This window comes from Candidozyma duobushaemuli (genome assembly GCF_002926085.2).
Source record: "Candidozyma duobushaemuli strain B09383 chromosome Unknown E_B09383, whole genome shotgun sequence".
In the NCBI taxonomy this organism is placed as follows: domain Eukaryota; kingdom Fungi; phylum Ascomycota; class Pichiomycetes; order Serinales; family Metschnikowiaceae; genus Candidozyma; species Candidozyma duobushaemuli.
In genome coordinates this window covers 189,341-202,091 of record NW_020289900.1, presented here as the reverse complement: position 1 = coordinate 202,091, position 12,751 = coordinate 189,341, and the positions used below count along the sequence as shown (strand labels likewise).

Sequence of the window (12,751 nt, the reverse complement as noted above, 5' to 3'; positions counted from 1 at the left end):
GGCATGAAATTGCGGGTTTTTCGGAATGGAGAGTGGATCTGAAAAATCACAGCATTGTTGTGTGCTTTCGGCGTTAGAATTGAGCGTGTAGCTTTGATTTTAGCTGTGGGGTCGTGGTGGCTTAAAATAGGGCTGACGTAGCCGTGCCATATACACCAGCTTGGGTTGGGGCAATTGAGCAAGTAGGGATCGAGCCGCTTGGGAATTGACTGTTTCTGGAGGTAGGGTTTATGGTTTGAAGGTTAATTGCAGAGAAACCCTGCTATTGTTCGTTTTAATTTGGAGTAGAGTGATATGGACTGGAGATGGACAATGCTGGCATCGATTGAAGTGATGTTGTCTAGTTAGGCAAATTCATTAAGAACTCCTCGTAAAACTGCTACTTCTCCTAGCCTTCTTCCCAATAAGTATTATAGATCTTCACTCAATTGACCTGGAGAGGAGAAGCCTGGTTATACTTGTTGTTTCGTTGAGAATGAGTGTCTAATTCAACCAAAGACACCATCCACTTGATCTCATGAACAATTGCAATGACATCATCATTTCACGTTCAGTTCCATTCATAAGCTCCTGAGGCGGGACTTTGTGGGATTCTTGCAAGAGAAATTACAAGATGAACAGCTTTTTGATAATTCAACGCCTGATCAACCTTACAAGCGAGCAATTTGCCTTTATTGCCTTTGAAGCTCCTCTTTAGTGAAACAGAAATAATACTTCGTTGACTGCGTTGAATTGAGGTCGCTTCAGAAATGGTAGGCCTCTTCAACGGCCTTCAAATTTTAGATATTTTTTTGGTCTTTGATTTCACGCTCAATTTTGACCGCATATAGCTAAAATTCACTATACAAACTCTAATGCCTTCAATAAAGCATTTCGCAGCTTTCCAGCTCTCAAAAAGCACTTTTGTACCGGACATCAAAAGTGCGCGATATATATTACCTGCAGGTGCCTCAAGTAAAATCCGCCTTTATGGCCAAGTTGGTAAGGCACCTCACTAGTAATGAGGAGATCGTCAGTTCGAATCTGGCTGAAGGCATCATTTTTTGGATCGCGCATACACACGCTTTTATTATTCTTTTGATCAAACCATCTACGCTATATTTTTTACATGTCGAATAGAGATCATGCTAAGAAGCATTCCATGGACATTCCCCATGTCACGTCTGTGGAATTGCCTTTCAACGTGAAAAACACAGACAGAGCAGTCCATATGCTAGGAGGAAAACAGAGGATCCAGAAGGCCATCAACTCACAATACAGACCAACAGCCATTCAGCCCAGCAGCCATGCTGTCGACGACAAGAATTTGGAATTGAGGCTCCGAAATGATCCTTTTCATCATCCAGTACAGGCTTCGGTTAACAGGAGAGAAAAGGTCTTGCTCAAGGTATCCATCCCAAAATCAAGTCTTCCTAAAGACTATCACGAGAACCCACAGAAATATCCCGTCAGAGACCTTTTACGGCAATCGAATGATGATGGTCATCATGCAAAGGTAGAGCCAATCGCTATAATCAACAAGAACTACAGCTTTCGTGCCATAGCTGACTTCCAGATGACTACGAAGAACAACAAGATGGCCCAAGACTTCAATAACCAAGTTTTGAGACTGAACCAATTTGATGACTACAAAAAGTTTTATCAGGATAAGCTCGCGAAGACAGACGACTACAAAAACCCCGAGATATTCGAGAACAAAGACCACCAACTAATCCCACCACCACATTTCAGCGGCATTCGGTTCCCATTTGATTTCAGGTATCAAAAGAGTCCATACACAGTAACGCTACGAGACGAAGAAGGCAATGCCAAGGTGGTGATGAAGTCAGATTCCAAGAAATTGTTCACCAACACTGTTGACTTCTACAGCGACTCGATCCCTGATGCACCTCTACCCGAGATTATCAAAAAATACGAATGGATGGTATCAGCAGATCTATCACAAGAGTATTCGGACAAGAAGCTATTCGATTGCGTTCATTTTCTCAGGAGGCTTTTTGAGATCAAGCCTATTTGGCTAAGAAAGCTGCTCGTTGATGTCACTCCAGAGCCATTGAAGGCAGCTGTGAAAGAGGCGCTTCCGTATGTTTCCTATTGTTACAAAAATGGTCCCTGGAGATTTTGCAACGTGAGACTTGGAGTCAATCCCAAGGACAGCAGCTCTTACTGGGTTTACCAGAGTGGATATTTCCGTTTACAAGGACTTCGTACGAAATTCGATCAAAGCGAGGAAACTGTACGGGTGGTCCCTAACACCATTAAAATGAACGATCCAAACTCGGAAGTGATGGTATCTGAGCACTTGTTGTTCACTGGTAAGAAGCTACCTGGAGCGATCAACTACCAGATCGGTGATATAATGGACGACGATATTGTGTCTGTAATTAAACGTGCTGAATCACACGGAGAGCTTTTGAGGGACACTTTGGACTCGCAAGAAGGCTGGATCAAGAAGCAGATTATCGAGACCATTCGTCGTATCGTCAGGTACAAGCTACGTCGGTTGTACAAAGAGCTTCCTATTGAGCGTGAAAAGATACACGAAATTGTGGAAGCAGATTACACGGAAAAAGAAGGAGAGGAAAATGACGAGGACATGGATGAGGATGAGGAGGAGGTTGATGAAGAGGATGAGGATGGCGCGGACCACACAAACGAGGCCGAGGACAACGACATGGACGAGGATGTAGTGGATCCTGCTTCTGTCACGGAAGAATCTATTCTCAGCAGAATCAGGCAAGCAGATGGCCCAGCAGCAGAGAAACTCGCGTCCTTTGACAGTTTCATCAAACACGAGGCTATTCGTGCCGATGAATAAGATATACAAATTCTTCAGGTGATCGAGGGCAGCAAGCAATTGAGCGCAAAACAATAATTTATAGGAGACTCACTGTGACCTAACTGTGTACCGTAATGGTGGATATGGCTGCAAAAGTAACGAGAGCGCATCCTGCAGTACATACACATTTCGCCCTGGATAAAACCACGTAGAGCGACTTCGACAATTGAACTAATCCCATCGTCATGACTAAAGCCACCGAGACCGCCCTTGCATTTTTCGCTGCCGGTGCAGTCTACTTCGCTTTGATCACCGGTACCATTCCCACCAGCGAGTTGGTGCAGAATGAGATCTTGCCATTCTTGCCATGGTGGGCTTTGGTCACTTTCGGCAGTTACGCCTTGGCCACGCTAGGCTGGGGTGTTCTCACCTTCAAGGACAAGGAGAAGAGCTACAAGGAGTTGTTGCAGCAGATAGACGAGGCTAAGACTTTCTACAAGGAGAAGGGTCTTGACTTGGATGAATAGCTTTGATGATAAATGCCGATAATAAATTAAGATACACGATGCAAAGATTATGTAGAGATGGCGGAGCGATGATCGGCTCTGTCTTTACTCTGATGCAGACGGTGGGTGTTGGGCTGCCAGGTTGTAGGTACCTGGTCGGCTGAGGATTGTAGGGCTTCGAAGTAGCGAGAGGACATGCCTAGTCTAGGCAGCCTCTGACCGTTGACGCCTCTTGGCCTTCAAACGCTTCTCTGTCTGTGCAAACACTCTGATGGCCACTGGGACACCACCCCAGGCCTCCTCAGCGGCGGAGTCCTTTTCGGCGTCAGAAGCCTTGGCCAACTCTTCTGGGATATTCTCCTTATTCAAGAGCTTGACAGGTGGGTAGAAATCCGCAGGCCATAAACCACCCTGCTCCTTGAGCTTGCCAGCGGCCAACGCTCTTCTATCGTTCCAGTCCTTGACATCGTCGTTGTACAACTCCCAAACACAGTTAATGCAGCCACTCATGCAGCAATTATCGGGCTCTTTGGGCTTGTCTGGAACCGTGACGCCGGCAATGATTCTTGGCTCTCCCACGTTCACACGACTGGAGCTTTGTCTTTCTTCGCCCTTGATACGACCGCCAAAGACTTTGGCGATTCTCTCTTCCGCGGAAAGATCCTCAAGAGCGTAGTTGCCCTCAAATGTGGTCTTCGTCTTGCCCTTAAGCATCTCCAACTCTCTGGGCTTCATCAACACGGCCTCGATAGGCTGTCTGGGGTGGGTAGGGGTCCTAAGGACTAAATCGTAAAAGGCAAACTTGTTGGACGAGCGCGCTAGCGACGTCGACATCTGTCTATAGGTTCTAAGCATGACGAGTAGGTCAAAGGAATGTAGGTAGCTTTCGCTGAAGCTTTGGATGCGCAAAACATCTGTTAAGTATGAGCAACACCCACAGGCAGGCCCGCTCTGTGGAGTCTGCAGGCCCTACAGAGTATATGCTCCATTACAAATGCGCACATTGGCCAGGCACACACAAGTCATGCCTTCATTTTGCAGCCAAGTCCAATAAGGTTAGACACCCTCAATATCAAAAGCCTTGAGGGCCTCATCGATGCTGAGAAAAAATCCGTTGCCTAGGCGTTTGGCAACAGTGTATGTACGTAGAGATGTGGAGCTGTTGGCTCCGTTGAGCTGGGGTGTGGACCTGCCTTTCACGTACCGCTCGTAGTTGGAGTTGACGATCCCCACAATGCCCAGCTGCCGAAACCTGTTGCGGACCTGGGAATTTGTGGGAACTCTGGCAAATGAAACACAGATATTGTTCACCTCGCTGTATCTACGAACAATCTCGCAAAGTGTTTGTGTAGCCGAGGCGTCGATGCTAGTCATTCCCTTGCAGTCAAAGATCACAAACTTGATTGCACCATCTTCAAAGCCACGCACGGACGGCTGAGATGGGTGCACCAGAAGGCTTCCAAACTTCTCGATGCGGCTGAGGCGACCCCGCAATGCTCCCAGATTGGCAAAGTTGAGTGGTTCGGGGATCTTGATAATGAGCACACCTTCGATCTGTTGGATCTCCGCCACCAACTCGGCTAGATTGTCTGAGGATGTAGCGTCGTCCTGGTGCTCGGCCTCTGTATATGTGAAGAAGCTTTCTTCAATAAGTTCGTCTGCGTTTCTGAAGACTGTAGTGTTGGGCACTCGGCCTAGGATGTGGATTCGAGATTGAGTGCCCGCTTTGATGATTCTGACGACTGCAATGATAATTGCGAGAATGACGCCAGACTCGACGCTCCAGAAAATGGTTGTTGCAAAAACCACCAACAAGGAGACAATTTCATCGTAGCCATCGATGTCCCAGAAGAACGCTACGTCATGAGGTACCTCCTCTAGCACAGTCAAGCCGATAATTGTCGTGCTCAAAGCAAGAACACATTCAGGTAGGAAGTACAAGAGCGGTAGTAAGTAGCAAATGGCGATAACGACAATAGCAGCCATAATCAGAGTGGCCATGGGTGTTAGTGCTCCTGCTAGAATGTTCACCTTGGACCGGCCAAGAGCACCAAATGAAGGTAGACCGCCAAACATAGTAATGGCAAAGTTAGCCATTCCGAGCGCCACGAGCTCTCTGTTAGAAGAAACATTGTAGTTATAACGGGCTCCTAGAGCTTTGGTGGCAGTGGTTGAGTCGAAAAAGCCAAGGATCGAACAGAGAAAGGATGTCTGAAACACCTTCTTGAACAACGGGAAACGGGAAAACTTGAAGGGATTGATGATCACTGACTCAGCTGCAACGTCCTTCTTTTTCGTGCTGGTCAAGTCACCCACAATCTCCACGCCCTTGCTTTCCCAGTCCAACGTGTAGGAGAGAATGGTGGCCACTACCACCATGCCAAGTAGCTCGGGGATATAGACGGCCAGCTTGATGCCGTAGCGATTCACCAAAGTGTTCTTGAACTTTCGAACCAAGAGCACAATTAGCAAAGTCAGCACTGTTATAGCCACCGTGAGTTTATGTGCCTCCAGGGCATTTATCACCGCAAACACAACCTTATCCACAATGGACTGGTGAGGCTCTTTTGCAGCCAAATCCTGGAGCCCCATCTGGATGTCAAACTGGTTGATGATCATCACCACACCCATGGCGCCAATGAAGCCCTTGAGCAAAGCCCTCAGGAATATGTTATCTAGAAACCCCCATTTGAGCAAACCACACGCCAACAAGATCGCCGACATCCCCACCGAAATCGTAGCACTCACCTCTAAGTTGGTCAATTCCATCTCCTTGTTTGAGTGCATGATATCGTCTATCACCTGGCCGTACAACACGGCCGTTCCCGGCAGCGGACCAACAACTAACACTGGCACTCCGCCAAATATAGCATACGCTGTAGCAGCCCCCACGACCGAGTACAAGCCTACCAAAGGCGGCAATTTGGCCAAGGAGGTTGCCAATGACATCACCAATGGCATCTGGAAACTGGCCATAGTTGCCCCAGCCAAAGTATCTCCCAACAAGTTCTGCTTAGCACTGTAATTGGGGAGCCATCGTAGAATCGGTAGGTAGTAGCTGACATAGGCCCAACGGCTGAAGTTCTTATTGGCCTCCAATGCTTCCAAATTTAACAGATCAACATCACACAGGCGGTAGTCGGCTATAACAGGGTCCATGCTCCGAGCAGAACGGACCGATCTGACCGACTGGGAACTGGGCACTGAAAGTAATGGTGGTCTGGCACGGCGAGTCGAACTATTAGAAGGATTGGGCCCCAGAGACGGTGGAGGAGTGCCCAAGAGCCTTGTAGACTCGGCTGGAGGAGACATGGAGAATAGACTGATCCGGTGCGATTTGCGTTTTTGTGTCTGGGAATGCGCTCTCTTTATATGTTTTGTTTTTTTCCTTCACCCGGTTGTTCTGGAGCGTGCCTGCCGGTTACATCTGAGGGGTCCTTCCCCACGGTCTGAGGTGTTGCAGAATCATCAACACGCAGTAGTGGTATGTTGGTGACATCAGAGAATCAATTCTGAATAAAAGAATAAAAAAAGGGAGATTGAAAAGCTAAAATCATAATGAGGAAATCACCTCGGCACTATCTTCTTTGCCCGGTCGATTAACTCCTTCACTTGCAGCATCGAAATGCAGTGGCATACTTGCAGCCATGCTGTTGCTCATTGTGTTCTATCGATTGTTCTATCTGTCTATCTAATAAATAATTACTGAGCCTCGGCCTCGGTCACAATGTCCTCCAAAAGCTCATTTGTGCCAAATGGGTTCTGGATGTACAAGTTGTGGCCACCTTCAGGTACAGTGTGGTATTTGGCATTGTTCACGCCAAAGGTCTCATTGAGCTCCTTCACAAGCTTTTCACCAGCCTCGGAGTTCATAAAGTCGTACTGGCCGTACGCAATGTGCAATTTGAACTTGGAGAGGTCCTCCTTGTTGGAGCTCATGAACTTGTCGTACAATGGCCATCTGCTCGTGGTGGCCGGTGTCAAGAGGTACTTCACGTGGGTGTCTGACTTTGTCCCTGTGGTGATGGAATTGTACAAGTACTCGATGAGAAGACGGCACTCTGTGTTAGAACCATAGACCAACTCATTTTCACTCTTGAACACCAGAGCACCACCAAGCTTCTTTATCACCTTGTTGATGGCGAAAAGCTTGCTGTACCACATGTCGTAATACTTGGCCACACCCCAAGGACCCATGAACTTCAAAAGACGAGGTAACTTGGGCTGGACATGGTACCACTTGTATACTGTTTCTTGCGAGAGAATGGGCCAACGACTCAAAAAGTGGTAGGATGTGGGGTCAAGAGACGGAAGATTTTCTTCTTGCTCAGGAATTGGCGTAGTCACCCCAAAAGCCGTTCTTTCCACACCCACAGGCGACAAGAGCACCACCCTGTCAACCCTGTCTGGGTTTCTCACAGAGTAGGAACCACACCAATGGCCTCCAAAAGAATGACCTACCAAAAAGTCAATTTTTTCGATACCAGTGCCTTTTCTCCAGCCGTCTAACGCCTGGGTGTAGTAGTCCTCCATGTCCTTGAGCACAGGTGCAAGCTCGTCCCTCGATTTCTTAAACTCCTCCACATCAAACTTGTAGCTGTCGATGAGCTTATAGTACTTCTTGTAAAGGTCCTTGGGCACTGTGGCCCTGGTGTCGGTCATCTTGATATGCTTCACCTGGGGTATAGGCGCACTATAGTCGATGCTCTTCATCGGAGGATTCGAACTCAACGCAAAGGTGATGTTATCGAGAAAATGCACTTTGTAGTTGTTCTTGAGGCCTCTGAACTTGTTCACGACATGAAAGTTCCTGGCAAAACAGCCTAGCGAGGCACCGTAGCCGTGAACAAACACCACATGCTTGGTGGTGTAGGACTCATCGTTGACCACTTCAAACGAAACCTCGTTGATGAAGTTGCCCTTTTCGTCAATGGGAACCTTCTTGCTCTCCCTCTTAATGCCCTTGTTCTCCTCCCTGGTCAAGGGAAAGTGGTGTTCAAGCAAAGCCTGTTGTAGCTCTTCTAGTCTGCCCGGTCTGAGAGATTTCCACCATATATTCAAAAGCTGCCCAAACGGGAGTTTCCCCACAAATCTGCCATTGGGTTTATAGCTCGACGGGAGTTGAAAACGCCGAATTTGTCGCCCTAGAACCCTGGGGCCGATGCTCCATCTAGTTGCAAACATGTAGAGAAGGAACCGCGGCTTGCTCGGTCTCTTCGCTCGCAGCATACGTCTGTTACACAAAATTAGCAGCATTAGTGTCAGGCCCAGTTCATGACGGGTCTGGCTGTGGTCGTTACTATTTACAAAAGATATTTCATCTAGTTTTCGCCCTTGACCAAGCCCACCTTGGCAGGTCTCAAGACTCTGCTGTTCAAGGTGTAACCAGGTTGCTGCACATGGAAGATGGTGCCGGGCTCCTTGTCGGGCTGGGGGATCTCGAAAGTGGCTTCGTGGTGGTTAGGGTCGAACGCTTCGCCCATAGGGTCCATCTTCTCGATGCCGTGCTTCTCCAAGGTCTTCTGGAAAACGTTTCTGGTCATCGACACACCATCGTAAAGGTTCTTCACCTCCTCGCTGGCAGTCAAGGTCTCCTCCTTGACGGAGTTCAAGGCCAACTCGAAATTGTCAATAGACTCCAAAAGGTCCTTGGCGAACTTTTGCAAGGCAAAGTCCTTGCTCTTTTGCATCTCCTTCTTGGTGGTCTCCTGCAAGTTTCTGAAGTCGGCCACGGCTCTGGCGTAGTGGTTCTTCATGTCAGCCAAGTCCTTGTCCTTCTTCTCCAATTTTTGTTTCAATTCGGCCACGATAGGGTCCTCCTGAGGCTCCTCCTTCTTTGGCTCCTCCTCCTTTGGCTCCTCCTTGGGCTCTTCCTTAGCCTCACCCTCGGGCTTGGTGCTGTTGAATCTGACAGCAGCCAAGTTGTACCTCAAGGGCTGAACCACAGCGGGTCTGGCCATCCTGAGGGCTGGCCTGGCGGCTGATCTCGTCACGGCGTAAAGGGCTCTCTGCATTATGATTAGAATGTGCTACACTACTCCTAAGGTGACTCCGAGAAATTTTCAGTGGACCTCACTGTGTTCGGTTGTGTACAGGGGGCACCAAAGTGTGACTGTCTGGTGGCAATGGCGAAAGGGCTCTCGAGAATTTTGGTTTTGGGAGTTTGCTGGAAATACACAAGGAAAGGAGGTTTTCGGTGGAGATGATTTGAGCGGTGAAATCTGCCCCACTTCCGTTTAGAGCCCGGTGGATGAACTCCGCACCTTGCGTTTCGCAGCCAGTCCAGCAGCCCAGGGGTGGACTAGTGACAACAAGAAGTTGGTGAAGCTGATTTTTAAATTGCATTCTTTGTTTCGTTTGTTCCTTCGTCCTTCGCTCATTGCTATGGCGGCTTGCCCAGGGCTTCTTTGTTTGGGTGTAATGCTTGTTGATCCTACCTCCCCATATACAGAAACAAAGTCCATTACCAGGACCAGGCCACCAGAGGCCAATTCCGCCTGCACTTCCTAATTTGCTTCAGCCGAACGTCACGAAACCAGCCACCATCATCAAAACCTCCATCTCTACTACTCAATTAGGACATCGCCTCCAAGTGGTTGCGAATTCCGGAGTGAAATTATTTCGTGCTTCTCCACATTTCGGGCCTGCTCCGATCCAAACACGCAACTGTAGTTCCAGTGCCAGCTATAGTCGTCAACACACACCGCCGCAACTCCATTTGGCAATTTCAGAGATATTCGTCCAGCGGCTGATTTTTGGTGACCTGAATTTGTGATGATGCGGTTCCGCTAGTCAGACTCCCCACCAAAGAACCCACAATCACTCGCCAGTTTCACAAGTTCCGTGCAAATGGGCATCGCAGGCGTCAAATGCAAATCCTCCTATTTCGCCCCAAAATCTCTTTCGGTTTTAATCACACTCAAAATCCGCCCCAATTGTTATTCTCGCTTACAATAACATGCCTTGCATGTTCGGCCCGTGGGTGCAAAAAGCTTTCGCCGCGCCAGAAGTCTCTTATCTTTGACTACGTACGATGCCGCGAAATCTGCCTGACAGACGCAGGTGTCAAGGACAGATTAGGAAGTTGGATTCCACCTCTGGCTTTTTTGCAGCCAGAACCTCCATCGTCAACAAAGTGGTGACCACCGTCGGGGTAATTCTCGGGGCCCTCCAGGCTTATTCCGCAAGTCAGCTGTATGTCTGAACCCCCTCAGTGCCGTACTCTATTTCACTGCGCCAACATAGCAAGAGCTGGGAGAAAATAAAGAAACAAGTCGAAAAGTCTATAGTTTATGCGACAAAGCTCTACCAGATCTGAGCCGCTTCAGGCTTCTGTTGCACGTTGCCTTTAACTCCTTTCATAATTCCCTTATCTATGATAGCAAGCGCCCTCTCCTGCATCGCGCCGAGGCATATACGTTATCCGCCTGTCCTGGAGGATTAGACCAGAACGAAGATGTATCTCTGCAGAGTGACTTAATCAGCGATGCGGCGATGAAAAAGGCATAAATACTCCGGGATCTGCCTTTCTCTTCGTCAGCTCCCATGTCTAAAAACTTGAACACGACCATCGAGGTCTACGACGATGCTAGCAGAGAGTCCGTCAAGAAGCCATGGTACAAGAGGTTCAACGACTGGATTGAGGTCGACAACCCAGGCGACTTGACGAACATGCAACGGTTTCTCTTCAATCATGATTTGCGTCCTGTTGAGGCCCAAAGAAGGCAATGGTCATGGTACAATTACGCCTTCTTCTGGATCGCTGATTCCTTTAATATCAACACCTGGATGATCGCGTCCACAGGTGTCCAGCAGGGCATGACGTGGTGGCAGACTTGGATTTCCGTGTGGGTTGGCTACTTCTTGTGTGGTGTATTTGTCTCCATTTCGGCCAGAATCGGTGTGGTGAACCACATTTCCTTCCCCATTGGCGCGAGAGCGTCCTTTGGTATCTTTTTCGCTGCTTGGCCAGTCATCAACCGTGTGGTCATGTCTTGTGTCTGGTACTCCGTGCAGAGCATGGTGGCTGCTCCATGTATCGGTTTGATGTTAAGGTCGATCTTTGGTCAACACCTTGATGAGACCATGCACAACGGTATCGACAATGCCAACTTGACAACCTTTCAATTCTTGTCATTTTTCCTTTTCTGGCTTTTCGAACTCCCGTTCTTGTGGTTCCCCCCTCACAAAATAAGGCATTTGTTCACCTTCAAGGCCTATGTTGTTCCTGTTGCAGGTGTGACCTTTTTGGTGTGGACCTTGGTGAAGGCTCATGGGGCTGGTCCCGTCATTCACAAGTCTTCCACGCTTAATCTGCATGATTTAGGCTGGGCTTTTGTTGAATCGACCATGAATGCTTTGGCCAACTTTGCTACTTTGATCACCAATGCACCTGACTTTTCTCGTTTCGCCGATAAACCATCTTTTGGAATGAAGTATATCGTGCAGACGGTTTCCATTCCATTGTGTTTCTCCATCACTTCATTGATCGGTATTATCGTCAGTTCTGCCTCAGAAGTCTTGTACGGCGAACCTACTTGGAATCCATTGGATGTGTTGGGCCACTTTTTGGATAACTATACCGCGGGAAACAGAGCTGGTGTCTTCTTGCTCGGATTCAGTTTTGCTATTGCTCAATTGGGTACCAACATTTCCGCCAATTCCCTTTCATTCGGTACTGATGTCACTTCCCTTCTTCCAAAATACTTGACCATCAGGAGGGGATCGTACCTTTGTGCCATTTTGGCTTTGCTCGTGCAGCCATGGAACTTGACTTCCAGCTCTTCTAACTTCACGACGTACTTGTCAGCCTACTCTGTTTTCCTTTCCTCGATTGTTGGTGTGATCTGTTGTGATTACTACTACGTGAGAAGAGGTCACTTGAAGTTGACGCACTTGTATTCGTTGTTTGCCCCAGAGCAGCCTGAGAAGCCTTCTGCTTACAAGTACAATAAGATTGGCCTGAACCCAAGAGCCCTCATTGCGTACCTCTGCGGAATTATGCCAAATATTGTTGGTTTTGTGGGCCAGGTTAAAGGTGAGGATTCTGTTCCAATTGGTGCAATCTACGTCTACAGACTCAACTTCTTCACAGGTTTCTTCTCCGCTGCCATTGTGTACGCTCTTCTATGCTACTTCTGGCCAGTTGAGGGTGCCGCTGAAGTGAGACCGTTTGAGAAGGCCTGGCTCGAGGAGTTCCAGGATGTTGAGAACTTCGAAGAGGAGTTGCAAGGTCACGTTGTTCAAGGAGTTGAGGAGGTCTCTGGCTCGTTTGCCTCGGGAGTACTGGGTGCTTTTGAGAGAAAAGAGATGTATGAAAAGGCTTGATGCTTTTTGTATAGAGATTTACGGATAATTAAAAAATAGTCTAGGAGATTGGGCCGAGCCCGATCTTTTGAGGCACTGGGATAATGAATGCTGTACAATATCGTCAAAAGAGTAGATTGCTTTTTTGACGGAGTTGCAT

General features: G+C 48.1%; 5 protein-coding genes and 1 non-coding gene across 6 annotated transcripts; 3 read left to right on the top strand and 3 right to left on the bottom strand. All coding sequences in view use genetic code 12, as the record gives it.

Moving 5' to 3' along the window:
• The first annotated feature begins 963 nt into the window (after positions 1–963).
• On the top strand, positions 964–1,039 carry CXQ87_004349. The gene has a single exon. It is a non-coding gene; the product is annotated as a tRNA-Thr (tRNA).
• Positions 1,040–1,108: 69 nt separating this feature from the next.
• Positions 1,109–3,306, top strand: CXQ87_004348 (transcription factor TFIIIC subunit; the record flags this gene model as incomplete). The annotated part of the gene is made up of 2 exons (XM_025482790.1): positions 1,109–2,804; positions 3,035–3,306. The coding sequence occupies 2 exons, from the start codon at positions 1,109–1,111 to the stop codon at positions 3,304–3,306; spliced, it is 1,968 nt and encodes a 655-aa protein (XP_025337733.1).
• A 183-nt stretch (positions 3,307–3,489) lies between these two features.
• CXQ87_004347 (uncharacterized protein) lies at positions 3,490–4,140 on the bottom strand (the record flags this gene model as incomplete). The annotated part of the gene is made up of 1 exon (XM_025482789.1): positions 3,490–4,140. One exon carries the CDS (start codon positions 4,138–4,140, stop codon positions 3,490–3,492), a length of 651 nt encoding a protein of 216 aa, XP_025337732.1.
• A 201-nt stretch (positions 4,141–4,341) lies between these two features.
• Positions 4,342–6,597, bottom strand: CXQ87_004346 (uncharacterized protein; the record flags this gene model as incomplete). Its single annotated transcript, XM_025482788.1, has 1 exon — positions 4,342–6,597. The coding sequence occupies one exon, from the start codon at positions 6,595–6,597 to the stop codon at positions 4,342–4,344; it is 2,256 nt and encodes a 751-aa protein (XP_025337731.1).
• Positions 6,598–6,987: 390 nt separating this feature from the next.
• On the bottom strand, positions 6,988–9,245 carry MGE1 (Mge1p; the record flags this gene model as incomplete). Its single annotated transcript, XM_025482787.1, has 2 exons — positions 6,988–8,301; positions 8,625–9,245. The coding sequence occupies 2 exons, from the start codon at positions 9,243–9,245 to the stop codon at positions 6,988–6,990; spliced, it is 1,935 nt and encodes a 644-aa protein (XP_025337730.1).
• Positions 9,246–10,830: 1,585 nt separating this feature from the next.
• On the top strand, positions 10,831–12,612 carry CXQ87_004344 (nucleobase cation symporter-1 family protein; the record flags this gene model as incomplete). The annotated part of the gene is made up of 1 exon (XM_025482786.1): positions 10,831–12,612. The coding sequence occupies one exon, from the start codon at positions 10,831–10,833 to the stop codon at positions 12,610–12,612; it is 1,782 nt and encodes a 593-aa protein (XP_025337729.1).
• Between the last annotated feature and the right edge of the window lie 139 nt (positions 12,613–12,751).